The sequence below is a fragment of the Cupressus sempervirens genome, chromosome 2, assembly GCF_028749045.1.
Source record: "Cupressus sempervirens isolate cs-2001-9-10 chromosome 2, ASM2874904v1, whole genome shotgun sequence".
Lineage (NCBI taxonomy): Eukaryota > Viridiplantae > Streptophyta > Pinopsida > Cupressales > Cupressaceae > Cupressus > Cupressus sempervirens.
The window spans coordinates 16,772,905-16,798,296 of record NC_143119.1 but is presented as its reverse complement, the minus strand read 5'-3'; the positions used below and the strand labels follow the sequence as shown (position 1 = coordinate 16,798,296).

Genomic DNA, 25,392 nt, shown 5'->3' with positions numbered 1-25,392 from the left:
TGTGTCCTACAATGACGACAAGGAAGCTATTTACAATGTGAAAGAAATATCGCCATAGGTCAGTGCGATCAGGCTTATCACTAAGCCTAGGAAGTGAAACTTTATTACAATGATGATTGATGAAAAATGGACAATCGATGAAGTTATTGCCATAGGTAACAACAATCCAACTTATCGATACTTATCGATAAATACTTTTTGAAACAATCCAATTTCTATAAAATACTTTTCTATGATTTGATTGGATGAACCATTTTAACTTTTATATGGACCGGATTTCGTGAATTGTAAAATATGATAGTTTTTAAGAGTTATATTTTTAATAAAGTGATTCATATTATTTTAACTCGGATTTAAAACATGATACTTTGATACTATTTAAGATTTTTAATATTATATTTTACAAATTAATTGTTTTCATTCAATTACAAATATTATATATATTTATATTATATAATCTTTTAAGAAATACTATTATATATATTATTATTATAAAAATACTATATAATATTTTTATTAATTTAAATATTCTATATACTATAATAAATTTATTAAATGAAAATTAAATTTTATACTAAAACTAACGGTAAGTACTAACCATTATATGCCACTTGTTTATATTGCTTTTAACAGCTTTTGATAAAAAAGTGTTTCCCTAATATAATTAACATTTTTCATGACTACATCATACAACTCTACTTTGAAAAATATGCTCTTCAACATTAGCCTTAATTCCACTCATCCAAAGTGATTTTTGGTTAAGATACATACCAAGATTAAAAATAGAAAGGAATTTGGAAATTACCTAGTGGAATTGATATTCAATCCCTTAGACTCCTCTGGTCTTGTGGATGTCATTAAAAAACATTTATTCATTCATATTTCTAGTAAAAATAAAAAACACTCCAAAATCTCAGCCGTGAATTCTATCCGTTTGATACTACTATGCTCATAGGATAAGGTAAGAAACAAACCAATAAAGGATACGTTTAGAGCAGAGGCCCCGTGTCGGGCGTTACGAAGAGATGGGTTTAGCGTGCCTAGCAACCTTCAATGGATTCCCACGCTCCTCTGTCAGTTTGATTTCAAATACCAAATTTAATGTCTCTGCCACTTTTTCTCCCTCAAGATGCGCTGCTGCTCGTCTGAGCTTCTCAGATTCTTCATTTGCAGGTACGCTGCATTTTCTTCTTGATTTTTACTCTTAGGGTACAATTGCATTGCTCTCAGGTTATTTACACGAACACTAAATAGCTTTTCCTTAAAATGAAAACAGAGATGCAAGCAAACGACTTGCTTTTCTATTGGTCACAGTAACCTATAGAAGATATAAGGATTTAGGCGTAACCGTTTTGCAAGAATGGTTAGCTGAGAGCTAGGGAGCTTCTAGAATGCATTTGTATTCATAACCTGAATATTTTGAAAATTGGTGGATATTATATGACATATATACCTAGTATAGATAGTCTAGTTTAAAAAAAATAGACGAACACATTATTAATGTTTATTAAATGTTTGTCTGGCGATCAATGTTAGATTATCTATTAAATGGAAGGAGGTTGTGTTTTGGGAAGGTAATATGAATAGTATTTATTAAAAAACATATGAATGTAAACTATTAGTTCGGATGAAATTAGCACAACTAGATGTTGCTGATTGTATATGCATTTTTTTTTTGAAATAAAGGAGGGGCGAAAATTTATTCAATCTGAAAGAGAAACAAGAACAAACAGAGAAAGGGCATCAGACAGCCTCGTCAAGATCAACCAAGCGATCAAGTTGATGGGACAAGCCCATCGGAAGTTGAGCCTTATCAACAATGTTCCAATTACACATATGGTTAGAAGCCCACTTCGCCAAACAATCAGCAAGACTATTCCATTCCCAAGGAATATGAGTGAAAGTAGCAGACTCCAAAGAAGTACACAAATTATGAATCTGGTCCGCAATCAAAGCTAACTTCCAACTAACAACTTCAAAATGTTGCTGATTCAATAGACGTATCACCACTTGTGAGTTAGATTCAAGAGAAACCTTCTCCAACTAAAGTCACAAGCATTCTTCACAGCATACAAAATAGCTATGGCCTCCATCAAGTTGTTAGTGTGATGACCTTTATAAATAGAAAACACAAACTAGACATCCCCCTTACTATCTCTACTAACACGACCAATGCCAGCAGGGCTTGGATTTCCCTTGGAAGACCCATCCGTGTTGATTTTAAGAATATCCTGCGGAGGGGCACTCCAATTCCCCACCCTACTTATCTTTCGCAAGGGATGTTTACACATCTTTCTTAGCAGTTTTCCATGTGAGGGGGAAATATTCAGATGCTTATTGAAAATATCCTCCCCTGGTTCCATGGTTTCAGAAGTGTCACATTTTGCAGAAGCAATATCCCCCAAAGAATGGAGAATTTTCCACCATAAGTGAGGAACCTCTAAAACCTCATCCTTAAAGATATGACGGTTCCTTTCTAACCAGAATATAATCTGAAAGTTCCAATTTTCTATGCTTGACTATTTTCAATATGGTATCAGAGCAAGTTATACAGAAAGAGGATTGCTGATTTACATTAATGTGCAAGTGCATAAATCTGTAAAAGTCTTTGTGCATTAAAGTTTTTTGTGGGGCTCTAAATTTTGTAAGTTGCAGCTGCAAATAGTTCTGATGATTTAATGGAAAGAGTGCCTTAATGTATATTCTTTCGTATGTAAATCTCTTCCAACTGTGCATCATCTTTGATTGAAATCCCCCTTGCCGCTAACTTTTAGTTGTACTATGTTAATGGCCTTCTCTTCTTTGTCTCTAGAGCTCTATCTCCACATGACTTCCCTTCACATCCATAAATTATAGGACCTTTAGCTTCATGAGCCTATCCATTGTCTTTAACAACAATTCAGGGCACTTGGTTTAACATTTAAAGTAAGAAACAGTTTAATTGATGTGATTAGTTATGTCTTATTGTTTGGTATGAGTTTTTGTTCATCAAGAAACTGCCCTCAGGAAAAGAAGATGTGTAGCATGGAGGACAATGCTGCCAATTTGAATGTTGATGCTGTGAAAAGGGTGTTAGTTTGTATCTTGCAGTATTTGTATTAAATCTATCTTGCCTTTTATGCCATAGGGGGCATAAATGCTCCTAACAAGAAGTGCTTACTCAAGCCCAACCTAACCCTTTTTGACTCATAAATTGTTCAGATTCAAGAATCAAAACTCAACAAAGAAGGGGAACAACTCAAAAGGAAACTTGGCCTGTGGAAATGTGAATTTAATGTAGCTGTAGGAGCCCCCAGTGGATTGGGAATTATTTGGGACCCAAGTAAGGTAGACTTTATATGTCACAGAACTAGGAATAATTGGATGGGAGGAAGAATAATAAGTTGCAAGCGTGATATTCAATTCAATATTGTTAATGTATATGGACCCACACCTATAGTAGATAAGAAGGCAACATGGAAAGAAATCAGTGGTTATATGAACTCAGAGCCCTATTCGAAATTCCTTCTAGGGGGTGATTTTAATGCACTGTTAAATCTAAATGAAAAAGGAGGAATCCAAAAGGAAACTCAAACTATTGACTTCAGAAATTGGTTCATGGAAAATCCCCTAGTAGACATTATAACTACCAATGACATTTCACTTGGAATAACAAAAGAAAAGATTTTTGCTATATCGTGGAACGACTTGACAAATTTATCTTCAAGGGAGACATCAATACAATAAGCTTTACTTGGAATGCTGCTATTCTACCCTTTGTAGGCTGTGATCATTTCCCTATCCGATTGGAAATCTTCATAAGATCACTCCTTCCGTGCAAAAGGTCGCACTCTCCTCCGTACGAGTACCAAAAATTCCTCTCGTGCGAGCACTCTCCTCCGTATGAGCACCAACTCCTCCTGTACAAGCACTCTCCTCCATACACATTTCTACTGTACGAGCAATCGTAGGTCCTGCCGTACGAGTATTGTGCAAATTTGAAAGTTGGGTATGAAGTGACGAAGGGGACATTGGGTGCGTACATACCGAAGAAAAGGAGGCATATGCATAGGAATATGTGTGCAAGGTATTCAAAAAGTGGTAAATTGGACAAGTGGCATTAAGAAACCATCTAGGTAATTGTTGGAGCATGCAACCAATTGAAGCAACCTAGGTATTGGTGCATTATCACAAAATGGTAAAGATAAGCATTGGGAATATGAGCAAAGGAAAAATTATCAATTCAAAGAGGAAAGACCCAGTGTTGTAGGCTAAGAAGGTGGTGAGGAAGATGGCAAGAACCAAAGGCAAAATTGCAGACAAGATTACTACGGCTAATGTCACCTTTGAAAGTGTAATGGGAAGCCAATGTCGCGCCTAGTGGGAGAAAACAAAAGACAATCACCCTCTAAAAGAGGTGCTGCGCATGGCAGAGGTAGATCCAATAATTTTTATGCCCATTTTTTATTTAAAAGAGTTTGAGTCCATTTTGTGAAAGATGGTGGTTGGCTATGATACAAAGCCCATAAATTTGTAGTTCAATATTTCTTGCAAATAGTTACAATTTCCTACTTGGCGAAGGAGATAAACAAGGTTTTCAGAATTTCCAACCAAGGACAAGAATTGACAAAAACCCTAATGACAATGGAAGAGAAGAAAAAGTGGCTAAGATTATTATGCAGGAATGATCTTATGAAGCATGAGCGGGAAGGAATTTTGAAGAACAATAGGGGCGTCAAGAAAGTTTTCATAGTCAACGAAGAGTGGCGATGCATTGTGGACTTGGTTAAAAGTAAGCTTACAGTCGAAAGTCGCACCTCAAATATTGCCCAATGGATGTTACCTGTGGTTGATGGATTGAATAGGGGATAGTATGTAACTGGGTATAGTTTGTTTACCGTACTGGTAAAGAAATCAACACATACAGACAATGGAACAGAATAGTAGAATTATATTCGCATATGCCAGACATACATTATGCTTCATAATATCAGTAATAGTAGATGATTCAATGATTTATAATGATCCCAGATGGGATATAAATACTACCCGCCGAACCTTCCCGAAGGAGTCCGTCGGCCACAATTATTATGTCTGCTACAAACTATTTACTCGTTGGCTACAAAATACAAAACACTAACGACAGTCAATTCGTTGGCTACAGAATACAAAACATCGACGACAGCCAATCCGTCGGCTACAGAAACACCGCCGGAACCATCCAGTCGGTTGACACCATCCCCCCTAAAAAAAAGTCGTCTCTTGACGACTATTACAAAATATCTGAAACAATTTAACAAACAAAATACATTAACAGAGTGACTACAACAAAAAATCTGCTTCTATCACATCACTTCCACATTCATCTCGTTACATCCGCAACCTCTGCTAACACAATACTGTCTCCTTAAGATGACCTTGATAGCCACCCGTGTTGCTTTCTCTGCTTCCAACACTTGGTCCACTGAGCTAAGTGTCGCTGCACTGCCTCCAACTGGATGATTAGCTCCTCCCGAGCTCTCTACGCATCCACCAAGACAGCCTCCCGGCCAACACCTACTCCCAGTGCCTCTGGTACACAGAAAGTCTATGCCTGCAGCAACTTCAACTCTTCTCAACTGGTCAGACTCCCACGACTGATATCCGCCACGACTGGGGGTCTAGGGGGCAATGCCCCCGGCGGGGTCGAGGGGCAGCGCCCCTCGCCGTCAAGACCAAATTAGCACTTCGAAACCCACACAATACTCCATGGAACACACCATTTCTGTCATTTTCTGCCGATTCTACACTCTTTCTGGCAACCACTGATGCTTCCCCTTCCCTTTGGCATCATCTGCTACTCATTTCGAACAACTTGAATTTATCGTCGTTTTTTTTAAATTTTTTTATAGAGAAACCCTCCTGCTACCCTGCAATCTTCTTCTTCCACTCCACTTCCTAACGTATGGAATAGCTTCCTACATGCCGTAGCCGATCACAAAGTATATTCACACCTTTCCTGAGGAAAACCAAAACACCTGGAAAGAAATTTGCACCGCAGGAGCGTCCGCAGAAGAGGGAGAAGAAGATTTATCATCCTTTTCCCGCGGCATCCCCGACTCTCGAATACTGTAGCGCCGAACGCCTGCTTGACAAACGTGCCTTAACATTCTGGTCACGAGTTCGAGATTCAACTTTGTCATGTGCACTGCAATCATTCTAGCCTTGGCGGCAAAGTTTGACAACTGAGCAGTCTCGCCGGAAGGAAGAAAGTAGCAAAAGACTCCGCGGAAGACAGGAGCACCACCACGGAAATTACTTGAACGACCGTCTGCGGAGGAAATCACGCAGAGAAAACAGAGTCTGTGGCTGTCCCCCAGAGAAGGAAAATGTTTGCGGAGAAGGCAGAGTCCGCGGGGACATCTACCCGCGGGGCCACGGAATGTGTTCGCGGGACAATCTGCTTGCGGGACATCCTTCCGCAGGGCCGCGGATGATGTCCGCGGACAGGTGCCTGCGAGAAAATCTGCCCGCGAGACATCCTTCCGCAGGGCCGCGGATGATGTCCACGGACAGGTACCCGTGAGACAACCTGCCCGCGGAAGGGCCACGGACAGGTGCCCGCAGGACATCCTTCCGCAGGGCCGCGGGTGATGTCCGCAGGACAACCTGCCCGCGGAACATCCTTCCGCAGGGCCGTGTGATGTCCGCGGGACAACCAGCTCCACGGGGGTTGCCCGTGGGCACAGTCATCTCTCTTTTTATTTATTTATTTTTTATAATCCAATTTTTTTTTCTCAAAAATAAAAATATAGAGGTACCTCAATTTTGCCTCCAGGCGTCGCCATTCTGCAACGACGACGAAGTCAGTTGGCCATTTTGTGATAGCAACGGAGTCTTCCTCGCACCATATATTTGTAATTTAAATTCGTTGACTATCGGAGACACCTCTTGCTCGTCCAATGTCTCCAATTTTATCACCCGATTGTCGCCGACCTCCCAGGTCTGATATGGTCCAACCCATCTTGCCTTAAACCTTTCTTGTTTGATTTCATCCTGACCGTCGTACTTGAGTACCAACTGCCTCGGCTGAAACCTATTGAGTTTGTCATGTTTGTCATGCCAGGCCTTACGTTTGTTCTGTGTCACCTCCGTTGCCCACAGTGCCTGCGGTCGTCGCACATCTAACTTATTTCCTTGCTGTCGGCACCCTTCAACCAATTTTATGGTGCGATGCATTCTTTTCTTCTTGTGCAGTCCGTTCACTGTGTACTGGACGATGGAATTTTTCTTTTTTCTAGGTCTGTATTATATGTCCTTCCCTTCTTTAGCCGCAACCTCCTTTGCATCATCTGCTTCTCTGTATTCCTCCGGACACTCATTTTCCTCCTTTTTCTCACCTTCATCGACCCTTAGCATATTGCAACTCAGAAACAATTCGTAGTCTTATATTTGCCAGTGGTAAAGGCCATTCTCCGAGTTCAAGTCGTCATCGTTCGATCCTCCGTCAAGTCTCAATACTCCTTCGTCTGGTTCCATTCTCTTCTTTCCTTCATCGTCACTTTTGTCGTCACTTTCTGAATCTGACGATGCTGCCTCCTCGCCGACCATTTGTGTGTGCAGGTCAATTGTGAATCTTTTGCCTCCACCCTCCTGTAATGACCCTCTCTATAAAGGCCACAGAAACCGTCAAACTGAACTTAGGAATTTTGTCAAACACTTGGCGTGTAACAGTAACAATATTCAGAATATGGCAATTTCAGATTTGATACTTTCAGAATATAATCGCAGAATTACAATATATATAAAGCCATTGAACTATATTTCAATTACAATGCAATAAATTCTGAAATTATTTTATTACCAATTCTGGATTGATTATTACAATGACTGTATGACAGCAAATTTACCCAAAAATTGACATATATTTCAGAATGCAAGAACCTGGTTTGAAGAACTATGGAAGAACACCACGTTTTGCTGCAAATCGTTGATGAAGACCTCCAACCGCACCCCCAAACTGTCCTTAATTTGCAGCTGCTGCCCAAACTAGCAGGGCCGTACCAGGCCGTACCTGTACGGCTGCTGAATAAAAATAATATTAGGGTTTTGGGACCCCCAAATGCAAGGAAAATGGGTGCCTAGGGTTAGGTAGTAACCCTGTAAAACCGTAAAAAATAACTCCAAGGGGTTGAGGAGATATGAGCAATTATGTGGTTCCGAACCCTACTTTGCCAATTCTGAAAATGCACTTATCCTGTCTTCAAACTCTTGTCAAATGCTTCTCCAATGATAGGGCAAATCTGAAATCCTTATTCCAACCAAAAACAAACCCTAACAACGAATTTTCAATAAGCTCCAATGAGATGGCTGAATACCAACTCCAATTATGCAACAATTCAGGTGATATTTCACACCCTCAAAGTCGCCAATCCAAGGGAGTGATTCGTTCCCAAAGATCGAATAATTTGCAGATCCAAAGTCCACAAATGTCTTCACAATGAAGAAGTAGAAGAGTTCTCCAATCCAAGCATGTCCAAATGAGAGGCCCAGCCCTCTATTTATTCACTTTTCTAAGAAGTTGCTAGAACTTCTAGAAACATCCTTTATAAATTCTCATTATAATGCACTTTTTATAATAAAGTAATTTTATAAAATAAAAAGTGCAACTCAAATTAAAATTATAACATGTGGGCCCCAATATCACATAATGATAAAATATAACCTCTTAACACTTCTTCAAGAGCAAGATATGGCTATCTGATCCGCAGAATTGACTCTCTTTCCACACCATTTGCCTACGAGAGTCTGGAATAGGCAAATCCATGATTAATGCCATGTCGAACTAAAGAGGGGACATTACAGTCCGCCCCTCCTGAAATTGCTTGGCCTCAAGCAATCTCAACGCCGGGTGCTGCAAAATAGCCTCCCCCTCCCAGGTAGCATCCTCAACAGGTAAATCTTTCCACTTAACCAAGTATTCTCTGATCACCCTTCTACGAAGCTGCTTTTCTCTGCTCTCCAGGATGGATTCTGGTACTAAAATCAATTTTCCCTCAACATCTAAAGGAGGTAATACTGCAGAAGGCACCACATTCTGACCCAACGCCTTCTTGAGGCGTGACACATGAAACACATTGTGCACTCTGTTGTCTGCGGGAAGCTCCAACTCATAAGCCACTTCACCAACTCGCCTGATAATCCTGAATGGTCCATAATAGCGTGGCTTAAGTTTCTCTGCACCACTCTTCTTAAGAGTAGATTGCCTGTATGGCTGCAACATGAGGTAAACCATATCATCTACCTCAAAACTACGCTCAGTTCTCTTCTGGTCTGCATACTGCTTCTGCTGGTTCTGAGCTCTTGCAATATTGTCTTTGAGGGTAGCAACTATATCCTTGCTCTCCTGTAATAATTCACCTGCACTGGGTACCCTGCTGTCGCTCAACAACAAATCCAAGAAACTAGGTGCTTCATAACCGTAAAGTGCCATGAAGGGTGTCATCTGTATAGTCATATGATATGTAGTATTGTAACAATACTCGCAGAGATATATCCATCTGACCCAAGCTCGTTGCTGAGCTGCCACATAATTCCTTAAATACCCTTCCACCCATTTGTTCACAATTTCTGTCTGACCATCGGTTTGTGGGTGATAGCTAGTGCTGGGTGTAAGCTCCATGCCATATAACCGGAATACCTCCTGCCAAAAGTGACTCATGAAACGGCTATCCCTATCACTCACAATGTTCTGAGGCAAGCCGTGCAATCTGAATACCTCTCGAAAGAAAACCTCTGCCACTTGAGTTGCTGAGTGTGTAGTGATGATAGGAAAGAAATGAGCATATTTCGTTAATCTATCTACCACCACATAAATACAATCTCGTCCTTGTACCTTGGGCAAACCTGTGATAAAATTCATGGAGATGCATTCCCAATTCCTGTCGGGAATCGGAAGTGGCTGTAGGAGCCCTGCCGGATAGCTGTGTTCTTGTTTGTTTTGCTGGCAAACAAGACACTCTCGAACATACTGCAAAACATCAGCTTTCAGCCCCTTCCAAGTGAACCGCTCTCGAACTGACTTGTAAGTCTTGAAGTACCCGGGATGGCCTGCTGTCGGTGAGTCGTGAAGTGCTCTCATAATCAGTTGCTTAACCTTCGATCCTGGGACTAGGTAAATCCTGTTCTTGTAAATGATCAAATCATCTACAAGTGTGTATCTGGTATCAATCACTGTTCCCTCTACTATATCGGAGGCCCATGTATCCTTGGCATACTCTGCTATAATCAAGTGTCGCCAATCCTCTAATATCTGAACCATAAGAGTGAGGTGTGGCCTTCGAGATAGAGCATCTGCAACAACATTCTGAGTTCCCTTGACATATGAGATGTCAAAGTCATATGCCTGCAACTTACTTACCCACTTTTGTTGGCGATCATTTAGGTCCTGCTGTCCCAAGAAATGCCTCAGACTGTTATGATCAGTTTTAATACAAAACTTGCTACCCACAAGATATTGTCTGAATTTGGCCAAAGCATGCATGATGGCCAACATCTCCTTATCATATATACTGAATGAACGCTCAGGGCCTCTGAGCTTCCTGCTCTCATAAGCTATGGGGTGCTTATTCTGCATAAGTACAACACCTACTCCCTCTCCAGATGCATCACATTGAAGCTCAAATGGCTTCGTGAAATCAGGTAATGCTAGAACTGGGCACGTAGTCATTATCTCCTTAAATCTCATAAAACAGTCCTGTGCCTTCTGAGTCCACACAAATTCCCCTTTTTTCAGTAAATCTGTCATGGGAGCTGCATGTCGTGAGTAGCCACTGACAAACCTGCGATAAAAACCACATAAACCAAAGAACCCCCTCAACTGTGTAAGGTTCTCTGGTGGAGGCCAATCAACAATAGCGCGAATCTTTTCAGGATCCATCCGCACTCCCTCTGCACTAATGATGTGTCCTAAATATAACAGCTCGGTCATCCCTAAGTCACATTTGGACTCCTTTGCATACAAGGACTCCTTCTGTAGAATGCTCAACACCGTCTCCAAATGCTCTAGATGCTCTTGCCATGATCGGCTATAGATCAAAATGTCATCAAAAAACACCAGCACGAATTTCCTCAACTGATGGTGGAAAACTCTGTTCATAGTGGACTGGAAAGTGGCAGGTGCATTGGTCAGGCCGAAAGGCATGACTACAAACTCAAAGTGCCCACAATGACATCTGAAAGCAGTTTTCTCAATATCCTGTTCACAGACTCTGATCTGGTGATATCCTGATCTCAAATCAATTTTCGTGAAATAACAGGCCCCATGCAATTCATCTATCAACTCATCAATGCGAGGAATAGGATACCTGTTCTTAATGGTTCTCTTATTTAATGCCCTGTAATCAATACACATCCGAAGCGTTCCATCCTTCTTTTTTACGAAAACAACAGAAGATGCAAAAGGTGACTTACTGGGTCGGATGTGCCCCATAGCTAGCAACTCCTCAATGGTCCTTTCGATCTCATCCTTGAGTCGCTTTGGATGTCGATATGGTGTGATCATGATAGGTTTAGCACCTTCCTCCAGCTCAATAATATGCTCAATGCCTCTGTCCGGTGGCCTGCCTGGTGGAATCTCACTGAATACCTTTTCGTACTTAATCCTCAACTTCTGAATATCAGGATGATATTCCGCCTTATGTTGCTCCTCCTGTGTAGGTATCAAAGTACAAACTGCTGCCCACTCTATATCATTATGCCTAGTTAATCTCTCCAGCCGCCTAAATGAGATAGTCCTGATGTCTCCATTACGGATAGCCTTTAGCACATGAATCCTACCATTCATTTCGAATTGTATCTCCATATCTTCTAATCTCAGGGTAACCACCTTCAATGAATGTAGCCACTGCATCCCAAGTACTATGTCCATGTCACCCATGTTGACCACATGATAGTCCGCCTTAAACTCATAGTTGTTCAAGCGCAAAGGTAAGTCTCGTACCATCCTGTCACAACGAAGAGTGTATCCATTAGCTACCTTGACTCTTAGTCCTTCGAACTCCTCAGTAATGAGTCCACGCTTCTCTACGAATCGTGCATCAATGAAATTATGCGTGGCACCTGTGTCCAACAATGTAATAACCTTCTGTCCAGCCAAGACTCCCCGAAGTCTGAAAGATCCCTCTCTCTGGATACTAGACAGTCGTGCTTCCTGTAAATGTAGCTCTGTTTCCTGCCTTTGCCCTGCACTGTCTATCTCCTGCTCTCCCTCTGCTTCATCAGGATCCTCATCATGATGTTCTGAACCGTCTGAATCTGAGCCTTCGTAATAAGCCCACATTGCCCAGTTGGCCTTCCCTTTTGGCCTCATAGGACAGTCATGGCCGTACTCATACGGGCCTTTGCAATAGAAGCATAGCTTCTTCCTACGCAAGTCATTAAGTGTCTCCTTGTCCAGCCTCTTACTTTCTTCCTTAGGTAGTTGTGCCTCTCTATAAAAGGGTTTCCTGTCCTTATCTTTTCCTGAAGGGAAACTCTTTGCCTGAAATTTATTTTTAGAAGCTGAAGAGGAATCCATGTCACGAGCTTTCTTAATGGCTTCCTGCAAAGTGGGAGGGTTGAGAGCTTTAATCCACCCTCTCAACGGATCAACTAACCCATCCATAAATAAAACCAATAGCCTTCGTTCAGATACATCTGTTACTAACACTGCAAGTTTCTGAAACTCTGAAATGTATGTTTCCAATGATCCCCACTGTTTAAGCTGGGCTAATTCCTTGAAATGGAGTTCTGGATCTTTCTTATCAAAACGTTCAATCAGTCTCTCCGTAAACTCCACATATGAGGTAATGTGTGCATGACCCATAGTGATCATACCATGATGCCACCATTCGTGTGCTAACCCATCCAGGTGAATTTCTGCATACTTAATAGCTTCTTCCTTAGACATAGGATTCAATTGAAAGTATGTGTCAAGTTTTTGAACCCAAGCTCTTGCTGTAGACTTCCCCGAGCCATCATAATATGGTAACTGTAGTTTTCCTACTTTCTTTCGTAGCTCATAGTTTTGAGTCCTGTCTTGTCCACGGGGCATATGCTTCATCCGCACATCCATATACTCTCTAAAGGTGATTGCAGCTGTAAAATCTGGTCCTCCTGCTTCCCAATCTCTCCTCAGCTGATCCTGTATGTCAGTGATCTGGGGTTCTGGTACCGGCTGCTCTGGAGCTCTAGGAAGGAACGTAGGAATCATAGGCCTCGAACTTACTGTCCGAGCTTGCTGGGGGGCATGACCGAAATTGTTCCCAATTTGTTCGCCTCCATTATGTCTCTCATCTTGATTATTCCCATTTTGATTGTGACCATTCTGATTATTTCCTCCACCTATGTTAGCGTTCAACCCTATTTGTCGAGCCATCATCTGCATCATAAGCTCCATTCTCTGATTCTGTTCTTGTGCTCTTTGTTCGGCTAATCGCTATCCCTGTGCCAGGGTGTCTAATAACTGTAAAAATCTTTCCTCTTGCGGATCTGGACCGGCATTCCCGCCTCTATCCATATTGTAGTCGTAGTCTTGATCAAAAAATACCTCCCCTGTGTCTGTATGACTGGATTCTATGTCCACCTGGATAGATGAGCTAGACTGTTCGCTCTGCAGGTCTGAAATCCTATCTTGTCTTGCTTTGGTATTGCGGAAATTATAAGGCCTTTGTCGCATGCTCTGATTTTAGTGTTTTGACATTTCGTCAAACACTTTCCCTCCTATCCAGCTGTTCCAAATTCCCTATAAGACCTCCACAGGATGGCAGGACTTATAGCTCTGATACCACTGTAATGACCCTCTCTATAAAGGCCACAGAAACCCTCAAACTGAACTTAGGAATTTTGTCAAACACTTGGCGTGTAACAGTAACAATATTCAGAATATGGCAATTTCAGATTTGATACTTTCAGAATATAATCGCAGAATTACAATATATATAAAGCCATTGAACTATATTTCAATTACAATGCAATAAATTCTGAAATTATTTTATTACCAATTCTGGATTGATTATTACAATGACTGTATGACAGCAAATTTACCCAAAAATTGACATATATTTCAGAATGCAAGAACCTGGTTTGAAGAACTATGGAAGAACACCACGTTTTGCTGCAAATCGTTGATGAAGACCTCCAACCGCACCCCCAAACTGTCCTTAATTTGCAGCTGCTGCCCAAACTAGCAGAGCCGTACCAGGCCGTACCTGTACGGCTGCTGAATAAAAATAATATTAGGGTTTTGGGACCCCCAAATGCAAGGAAAATGGGCGCCTAGGGTTAGGTAGTAACCCTGTAAAACCGTAAAAAATAACTCCAAGGGGTTGAGGAGATATGAGCAATTATGTGGTTCCGAACCCTGCTTTGCCAATTCTGAAAATGCACTTATCCTGTCTTCAAACTCTTGTCAAATGCTTCTCCAATGATAGGGCAAATCTGAAATCCTTATTCCAACCAAAAACAAACCCTAACAACGAATTTTCAATAAGCTCCAATGAGATGGCTGAATACCAACTCCAATTATGCAACAATTCAGGTGATATTTCACACCCTCAAAGTCGCCAATCCAAGGGAGTGATTCGTTCCCAAAGATCGAATAATTTGCAGATCCAAAGTCCACAAATGTCTTCACAATGAAGAAGTAGAAGAGTTCTCCAATCCAAGCATGTCCAAATGAGAGGCCCAGCCCTCTATTTATTCACTTTTCTAAGAAGTTGCTAGAACTTCTAGAAACATCCTTTATAAATTCTCATTATAATGCACTTTTTATAATAAAGTAATTTTATAAAATAAAAAGTGCAACTCAAATTAAAATTATAACATGTGGGCCCCAATATCACATAATGATAAAATATAACCTCTTAACACTTCTTCAAGAGCAAGATATGGCTATCTGATCCGCAGAATTGACTCTCTTTCCACACCATTTGCCTACGAGAGTCTGGAATAGGCAAATCCATGATTAATGCCATGTCGAACTAAAGAGGGGACATTACACCTCCATTGATAGGGTATTTTGTTTCCAATCATGTTTTACTTTTGCTTGCACCAACCAAGTCCGTCCGAGAATAGCATCATATCCTTTTCTTTTCAATGGAATGACTACGAAATCCAATAAAAATGGTTGCGTACCAATGGTTACCGGTTGCGCTTTCAAGATTCCCAACGGTTTGATTCCATGCTGGTTTGCTGTCAGCAACTAGAATGTAGGTGGCCACAGCGTCGACTTTCCCAACTTTTTCCAAGTATCCTCCGACAACACATTCACGCCGGACCCTCTGTCAACAATTGTCTCTGTCAGAACATTTTCCAAAATCCCCATGTCGACGATCGCCGGATGCCGTCCGGAGGTGAGTGCCAGCAGCGTTGGGTCTGTTGTCATCACTTCCCTATTGTCCCTTCCTGTGTCCTCCGTTGCTTTCAGAAATGGTGTATGATTCAAAATGGCCGTTCGTAACTGGGGCATTGTGAGAAGGAGATCACTTATCTTGACCGGTATCTCCATTTGTAAGATCTGTCTTACAATGTTTTGTTCTGCGAAGTTCCTTGCCAAGGTGCCGGTGATGTCCTTCAACTGAGATGTCTCCGCCGATGATGCCTTTGCAATTTCCGCCTGCGCTTCCCCCAATTTTCTCTTTTCCTCCGCTTGCCTCCGTGTAATTGCTAGAACCTCCTCTACATCCGTGCCGAGAGTGATCAAGTTTACTCCAGACTTTGGACACTTGGAATCTTCGTGATTGCCAGGTCTGCACCATCTGCATAATAATTTTGGTGTGTTTGCCGTTGTACAATCCTGCACAAAATGATCCCACAAATTACATGCTCAGCATTGAACGATCGACCGTTCGTTTGCATCATCCTGAGTTCGACTTCAGCTCCCATTATTATTATTATTATTTGTATTGTTATTTTGCCCTTTGTTATTATTCCTGTACCCTCCGGATGTGGCACCTGCGCTATTCGTATTTCCGCTACTATCCGACGGGGAAGCCTCCTGTGTAAGAAACACTTGCGGAGATCCTCTTGTCTTCATGTTAAAGGGGCACTCTTTTGTGGAATGGCCTATGATCTGACAAATGTCACAAAAGTGGTTCTTCGGACACGATCCTTTAGTATGACCGTCAGTCTTACACTCCGTGCACCATAGCTCACTACTTTTTGGCTCCTTCTGCATGTTTTTAAACTCCTTTATCATGCGGATCATATCCTTCTGTAGGGCACGAACCTTCTTGCTGTTGCCTTCGTCGTCACTGCTATCATCTCTAGCAGGCTCGTCGTCATCAGAATTAGAGGAGCTAGTTTTCTTCTTCTTTGTCTTCTGCTCACATTCAAGCTCCAGTGCTCTATTATACGCGTCCACATATGACGACGGTGGCACAATTTTCATTTTCCTCTGCAATTTCGAGCGTTGGCCATCCACGAACCATCTTTTCTACAATCCGTCCGCCGGCTTGCTTTCCATTTTGTTTATTAAGTCTTTTAATCTCCTGGTGTAGACGCAGACAGTTTCGTGCTTCCCCTGTTTGGTATTGAAAATCTCTGCTACGATATCTTTATCATCCCGCAAGAGTTTAAATTCCGCTAGGAACTCTTTTTTAATGTTATCCCAAGTATTCAGCTTTTGTGGATCCGTATCCAAAAACGAATCAATCGCCACACCCCGTAGTGTTGCCGGAAATTGTCTGACCCATTCGTTGGCATCTGTGATTCCATTTGCCCGCCAGATTGTCTCACATGTCTTACAATGTCGGATGGGGTCGGTTGTACCATCGCCCTCAAACTTCGGCAGCTTTTCTTTGGGTCCCACCATCACAACACTAGAGGTCTCCACTGTCACACCGGAGGTCTGCACTCCCGCACCGGCGGTCTGCACTCCTACATCGGAGGTCTGAACTCCCACACCGGAGGTCTGCACTTCCACACTGGCGGTCTGCACTCCCACACCGGCGGACTTCTCTCCCACACTGGAGGTGTCGACAGCTGCGAACTTTAATGAAGAAGAAGGATCTTTTGAAGTTGTTTCCTGCGGAAGTCTATCCCGGACGAAGAGGTCACTCTACGCTCGTGCTCCCTCGGCACTGCGAGCCGTGTGAGTTGATGCTCTTCCGTTTGAATTTTCTTCCCTCGGCAAACACAAATTCAAGAACTCCTCCCGTGCTTCTTCCACCAATTCCACTCGTTGCCGAGTCTCCTCCAACAATTCCTCTGCACTCCTGTTTCCGTCGGCAAGCTTCTAGAATCTCCTTCGGCGGTTTGCTTGCTGTGCCAGAATTAAATGTTCTTGTGCAGTATGGATTTCATCTTTTCCCTTCGCCTTATTTCGATCCTTGTTAAGCTGATTTGGCATTAATCTTCATTCTTCCCACCTTCTAGATTCATAAGGCAACGACGCCAAATGTTTACCGTACTGGTAAAGAAATCAACACATACAGACAATGGAACAGAATAGTAAAATTATATTCGCATATGCCAGACATACATTATGCTTCATAATATCAGTAATAGTAGATGATTCAATGAGTTACAATGATCCCAAACGGGATATAAATACTATCCGCCGAACCTTCCCAAAGGAGTCCGTCGACCACAATCATTATGTCTGCTACAAACTATTTACCCGTCGGCTACAAAATACAAAACACCGACGACAGTCAATCCGTCGGCTACAGAATACAAAACACTGACGCCAGCCAATCCGTCGGCTATAGAAACACCGCCAGAACCATCCAGTCGGCTGACATAGTTTCTCTCAGAGAGGCTACAAGAATTCACGGAACTCAAAAACAAGGCAGTCTCCATGTCACACCATGCAATAGCCTTGTTTCTAGAAGTAGTTCATAGTCAGGTGGCCACTGAGCATAGAGGGGCGCTGGTTCCAACAAACAAGGAAGAACCCTACTAGCCAACAATGACATATTGGGTTCAAATGGACACCTTGCGAGCTAGGTCAGGTGGAGGACAACCACGAAAAAAGAAACTAAAATAGACAGTCACACAGGTACGACAAGAAGCATCTGTTGAGTTTGTGGAGAGTTCAGAAGGCAGTTCAGAAGACGCTGAGAGCAGCACAGACACGTCCTCCTCAAACTCTCAGGAGGCAGAAATCCGTTTGAGTCACCTAAAGGGCACACCGTGGGATGTCACTTTCCTACCACCAAGTGGAGGATTGCTGTCACATGGGGCACCCGAGTATGCCTAGATTCATCAAACAGGCATGGAGAGTACGACAAGAGAGGCTAGAGTACAGTGTATGGCTGGAAATGTTAATACTATGCCTAGTATGCTGGAGGGATGCACCATGAGTACGAACGACGTTCGTACTAGGTCTAGTACGGAGGAAGGAGGGAATGATGGTACCATGGATGATCAGAATACAGAGGGGGAAGACGGTTGCCAACAATAGATTTCCCATGGGGGGCGACAAAACTTTCACTACCAAAAATGGCAAATTTGGTGCCTACAACTCAACAACCTTGTACTATGGTTATAGATCGTAGGTGTCAGAAAAAGTGTGGGCACAAGGTCAGATTGCATACAACACAAGGTATAGAAGTAGGACACCTTATCACTTCGGTGGTGCAGCCTACAGGAAAAATGGGCATTCGAAAGGTGAAACAGGTGGAAGAAACTAGAGTTGGGGAGGACATGCTGATTGAGGACAAAGTATTGGAAGAGGCAGATAAATTGCTTGAGGAAGAAGTGATGATATTGCACCTTCACCTACTCCTTTGGAGGAAGGGGATGTAGACACAACAAAATACAAAGTGAGAGAGGGGGACCATCCAAGACATTCTCCTTTGGAGACAAAGATGAAACATTTCTAAGGGAGTTACAAGCTATGGAACATTTTACCGAGAAGGTGATGAAGCAAGCTAAAAATTTGAATATGGGGGTTATATTTAGTGCAGCTGAATCCTTGGTATTTATGCACAAAGGCTGCCATATAGACTGGGATTTGCTTCAGTAGAGTGGGTATAAGTAGGAGAAAATAGCTGCAGAGTGGATAAAACGATACACTATACCTCTAGCCTAGGAGCAACCACCTCTCATACAGACACTTGTAGACATTGAAGTGGCATTTAGAAGGACATTCTTAGAACTCCAGCAAGGAAAAAAACTCGGTAGGACGGTTGGCTAGGGAGTGGGAGATCAAAAGAGCTGTTTTAGAAGACCTTAGACAAGTGGAAGGCAGAAATGGCTACCTTGGAGGAAGATTGGAAAATAGATAAGGCTGCCTTAGAAGACAAAATCACAATAGCAGAGGTGAAAAAGATGGATGCTTTGCCTTTTCTACAGGGAGTTCGAGTTGAACAAAAGGTAGTTGAATGAGATCTTTAGCAACTTCGTGGAGCCCCCAAAACAAGGATGTCTTTCCAACCTTCTTCTTGAAATATGGTCTCTCTTTGTTTTGTTGGGTAGTCATCCGGAAGACAAATTCTTTTTTTTGGGGGGATAAATGTAGCACGTAATAAAGTAATATTGTACTTAGCATTAGTTAAGCTTTGTTGGGTTGGGTAGTTAAGAAGCGAGGGGATGCGTCCGTTGGTTTTCCCAACCAATCGACCATCATATAAGAACTGTGAATTATGAATGTACTCATGTTTTTGGTACCAATAAAGAATAATATTCTCTTGCCATTTTGGTATTTTGGTACAATTAATGAATGCTCTATTCATATAAGTGAGTCTCTGGTATATTATATGAGTCTATGTTTTATTGTTCTATACTTTATGCCTGGTAACCATTCTACAATGTGCATGATTTTTTTTTGTGTTTTACAGTGGTGCTATCAGTTTATAGTCATTGTGATCAACGTTTGTACTTTCAAGATTTGACTTAGTTTTGCAATTTTAAAGTAAAGATTTTGGTTTTTTGTATAATGACATGATTCTTTTATAGCCTAATTGTGGCAATAGTAGTCACTAAAATGGAAAGTCCAAGAAAGAAAAAGAAAAAGAGAAAAAATGGAAAAAAATCTTTATTATTTAAAGTTTTTTAGTAATAAAATGTTTCAAAAAATATATGATAAGCTCTTAAGAATTGCCAATAGTGTTGTGATGGTTAAGTTGTGTTGGTCTTGCCATCAAGTTCAAGTTCCATTGGGGACGGGGTTCCCCATTTGTGGCCTCACCAATTCATAGCTCTAGGTCAAAGCATTTACCACTCGTTCAAAAGTAGTTCTTAAAAACAAATTTCAAATAAATAAATAATTGGGAACAATTTTTTTGATCCATCTAATATTTGTTGCAGCAATCTACCTTCCAACTAGCAACCAAGGGGATGAGTTGCTCCTACATTTTCTTGGCACATTGATCCAATAGGAGGGCATCATCAATGATAATGTGCAACACATCCTTTGGTGGCATCATCATCAATTTCCAGATTTACATTATATCATGTTCTATTGTCTTGCATGAGTATGCTGTACACACTATATAAAGTGCCATCTTTCTTTGCACTTTATCATTGATGATAGATTTGCTGTAATCCTTCTGTTCTTAATAGATTGAGAAGTATCTTTTGAGACTTAGTATATTGCTTCATTGGAGACTTATAATGTACCAATTTGCCATAGGTGGTGCAAAGCTCTGGTGGTGACTTAGATTTTTCCAATCTGCTATTTGCGAGTATCCAATTCATAAATGAGTAGTTGTCTCGATTCTTAATTTCTATCATATTGCAATGGGTAATTTATCATTAGTTCATTGACATTGGTACCTAGTTTTGTCTCAATGTGACATTCTTGGTGTAACACTGACGCTATTTTTTAATTATATTGCATGGGTGATTTATGATCTGTTCCTCATCGACAGTGATACTTGGTTTTTTCACCCTTTGACATTCTTGGTGCAACATTGACTCTATTTTCTTCCTATGGAGGAGTATAGGTTGTCATCTTAGACCATCTTTGCAAGAGATTTGACATAGAGGGGGAGCTTCATGGTCTCTATTCTTCCTCACTCATTATTGAGAGTTATTTTGTACTTCCATCTTTCTTTTGAGGAGTTTTATTCCACTAGGTTTATTCCTTGTCTCTGTTTGTGAGAGATTGCATTTCTTTTTTACATGGGTACCTAACATGGCCTACAAGTCAAGACCCATCTTGCATTGTTAGGTTTAGTACACTCTCCCTAAGTTGCAATTAAGTGGGGGTGTTGGTGTAATTTTGACATTTTACCTTTGTTAATTCTCACCTAGGTTCTAGTTACACTTTATTGAAGCTTACTTAAGGAATTGCATAGGAGTAGAGTAGTTGGAGCATTTCCACCTAATGTGGAATTATCATGTTATTATTTTAATTATGTCCACTTATAGTGATGGACTTTTTCCAACTTAGTTTTGTGGTCATATCACTTTATCTCTCTCCACCTTTGTTGCACATATTGCACAAACTTAATTACAGATTGGAGGATGGTCCATCTTTGGTGGGCACGTGATTCCTGTTACAAGATTCAAGAAGAGTTGGCAAATTAACGGATTTCCAGATGATTGATTGATTAACAGAGGAACAAATGTGTTCCTTATAAAGAATTACAAGGACGTTGTTTCTAAAAGAAACAACGTAGACTGAAGACGAAATTAGAAACAAAACTAGAGACAGGATAGGAAACATTCCTATCTGGACTGAAGAAAAAAGAGACGAGATAGGAAACATTCCTATCTAGACTGAAAGACGGACTACAGACAAGTAGTTGACTATTATAGAAAGTATAAGATATTATCTTAATAATTCCATCTTGGGTGAGTGAGAGCTTGCCTTTTGATTAACATGTAATGAGACACCGACATTTCTCATCCATCATTCACTCCTTCATATTCACCTTGGCCATATAAGCAAGGAATCTCCTATGTAATGATCAATCCAATATTAAAGTTGATTCTAGTTGGGTTATTCCACTTCATTCTAATTATATTATTATTCTCTTGCATTCTTGCTGAGGATACAGTTCATTCTTATCATTTTATTTCTCTCTTGTTATCATGCTTTCCATTTCCTCTAGATATTGGGTGGCTACCTTCATTGCCGGATCTTAGAGTATGTTATCTTTCGTGACAGTAGCATCTATACAGTATCATCTCTGCAATTCAACATTTTGCCATCAATGGCAAATTTTCTAAAACATCCACAATGCCAACTTCAACAAGCAATCTAGGAGTTCCACCCAAAACTACACATACACTTCATCTAATAGCTCAACTTGACAACACTTCCATAGGCATTCCTTGATAGGTGCTTCTAATGGAGTGAACTCAATTTCATATTGAACCATCTGTAGACATTTGTGTGCTTGATCTGCCAAGGCATCCCATCATCACACCTCACAAGCCTCAAGATGGTTTTGACAGCTATACCAAAATGATAGCTACCTGTACTGGTACGTGTGTGTGACCTATAGCTAAACTCTTAATCCTTCATGTACTGGCTTCCAACATGCATTCTTAGCTGAAGCATGCCAAAAGGTTCTTCTCTCTCTATATAATATTCATTATGCCATGAACATGAAAACATGATATGTAAATAATTGTGCTAACATATTAAGCACAATGAAATGACAGAACTGCGTTACTAATTAGTCATCTCTTCAACACTTTTTAATACATATCATGCAGAGGTATATAGATTTTTCTTTACGAAGTGTACTATGATTTGGATACAAAGTCTTCTCTTGTAGTAGCAAATATTATTAAACGCACGTGTAAATTATTAAATGATCTTCCTAGTAAATTACATATTTCTGCCTATGATTACAATATGGTGCGAAAAAGTTGTATGATGTTTGTGAAGAGCATACAATATATTGGTAGTGTAGGGGAGGGGGGTTGAATCAGTATAACAACAATATTCACCAATTTAAAACTCATCCATCATAGTAGCATCGGTTGCTAAATTTAACAATTATGCGCATTTGAGCACAATGACACAATGTTTTACATGGAAAATCAATGCAGGAGAAAACCACGACAAATATGCTTTTATTTAATTCTTCTTTTACAATGTTTGTAGGCACCAACTATAAGTTTATGACTGGAAGCTCCAACTCACAATTTTTAGGCACTGACCCCTAAAAGAAAAGCCCCAACTTTAATCCATTTCGAAGTTCCATCTTGATCTCAACTGATGATGGATCTACTATTTTGCCACAGGTCTTCTAATAAATATGCTATATGGGTGTTATCATTATCTTCTCATAATCTATCCATATCTCTTGAACTTAATATTATCATTGTCTTGTCATAAATATGCAATTGATCTTCAAAACTTTTCTTGTGTCTGATTTATATTTCCGGCATTAAACTCCCGTATTCTTTTCATATAAACTTCTTTGAATCTGGTGTGTATTTCATATTGGGATGATACAAACTTACACTACACTTCCTTTTTTTAACTTCTTCAAATTCAATCTCTCTTTAGGTATATCTTTCTTTTGTCCAATGATTGTGACTTTCTGCAGAAGACATATTGCTTCAATATAGGCTAGTCCTTCACAAACTCACTCTTTCTTTTAAGTAGATATAATAATCATAGTTGAAAATCTGTCTCGGCAATATCTTGGCCGACCCAATAGAAAATAAAAATCTCAGAATTGCCAGAATCTTGGCGAAAAAATCGGCAATTTTATTGAACATTTGAAAATATATAATTTCTAAAATAATATTAAAAACATACACATACACCGAATTCTTGGAACATATACTGATTTGAGATATCCACCATATATTAATCAAAGTTTTGACATAAATACAAAATAATTAGAACTAAGAATATCATTTTCCAAAGAAAAGTGCAACATGGATATCTAAATAAACATAAGTTCAATACATATCAACTCCATGAAATCGATCATAAATTGTGTCTATGAGTAAAAAGCTCAAAAGGGGTTGCTGCTGCTCAGTGGGTGTTGCCGAAGTAGTTGCAACATCCTGAACAGGTCCTTGAATGGTTGCCTCAATAGGTGCCTCAATAGGAGTCTTTGATGAATGAACTCGCTCATGTTCCCCCTCATCACGTACTGCCATTCTGCATCCCAATCATCTGCTTTCATCTCAAACGTAGCTAGCTGCTCATTGGTCAACAAAGGATCATCATGCACATCCTCATCATCCCCATCAGGAGGAGCAGTCAAATCTGCTGTAGATGGATCAATGTCATCCAAGTCAAGTGCGTCATATGAAGCTTGTACTCACTCCCTCGTTTCGTGCAATCGAAGGTTGTACTGCACATAAACCAAGTCATTCAAGCGCTTCTTTGTGCGTATGTTCTCAAAAGTACTCCAATTTCACTCGCAACCAGAAGTAGTACAGGGTTGTGATAATATTCGAGTGGCAATCTTTTGAAGATTAGGTGTTGTGGCACCATAATCTTCCCACCACATATCTACAAGGATAAAAAAGCCATTTGTAATATGGTCAAGTTTCCAATAAACTTATGAGCGAAATAAATGGTATAACAAAGCAAAACACGTGCTTTTTTACTTGGCTGCAGGGTGTATCTACTACATTTGCAATCAGGAGAAGAAAACAAAAACAACTCCCAGCCTTGACAGAAGTGCTGAAACTATTAAGATTGTCATGATAATATGGAAACATGATAAGATATCAGAAACATTGGTAATAAAATAGAACAAAAAAAAGAAGATTTAATGGCATGCCTGGCTTAGTATTTTCATCAGGACCCTCTTCTCACGCACATGTATGGAACAGCACAATATTCTGTCAAGAAAGGAGCGTGCTTATACAAACTCATCCAATTCCCAATCCTTGTCATTGATGCTCAAACCTGGAAGGCCAGTAATGGAAGCTAAAAGTGCAGACTTTCCAAATGCTCGTACATCAATTGGTTCCCCTTTGGCAAAGACACTTTTTGGTATCAATGATGATTGCGCTTCAGGAAGATGAAAGTCTAATATTTCACAAGAGTGATATGGCATGAAGAGGTCATATAGAGGTACCAGTGAAATATGGAAATCTACTTGTTAGATATGGAACACACACATATCAGTTACAACTATACAGTTACAATTGAAACTGATAAAAATACATAGGATCACAGCACTCAAAAGTTCTCATGGAAATGATCACAGACAAGTACACAAGGAGACAACTGACAGTAAAAACCCGAAAGGAAACAAATAAGAACTATGTAGGAAGAAGATGACAAGGACAAGTTACCAAGATGAGAAGGACCCTGCGTAAGAAAATGAGATGACAACCAAACTATTGTCACACAACACAAGGAATATGATCGAGGATATGCAACGGCTAAAGGGCCCATGTCATGATCCCATCTTTTGGCCTTCACGTTCTCCAAAGTCTAAGTGGAGGATAAAAAAAAAATTAGGGCCAAAATGAAGTTGATTTACTCAGTTTCAGGCATACATACTATTTTTAGTA

At 40.5% G+C, this 25,392-nt stretch overlaps 1 protein-coding gene across 1 annotated transcript in view; it reads left to right on the top strand.

Moving 5' to 3' along the window:
* Window positions 1-931: 931 nt before the first annotated feature.
* LOC149570863 (Ribosomal protein L34) overlaps window positions 932-25,392 on the top strand; it is a 58,958-nt gene continuing 34,497 nt past the window's right edge. The window contains exon 1 of the mRNA XM_089812422.1: window positions 932-1,173. Coding sequence (XP_089668548.1) covers window positions 1,026-1,173 — 148 coding nt within the window. The 5' untranslated portion in view covers window positions 932-1,025. The remainder of the gene's footprint in view (window positions 1,174-25,392) is intronic.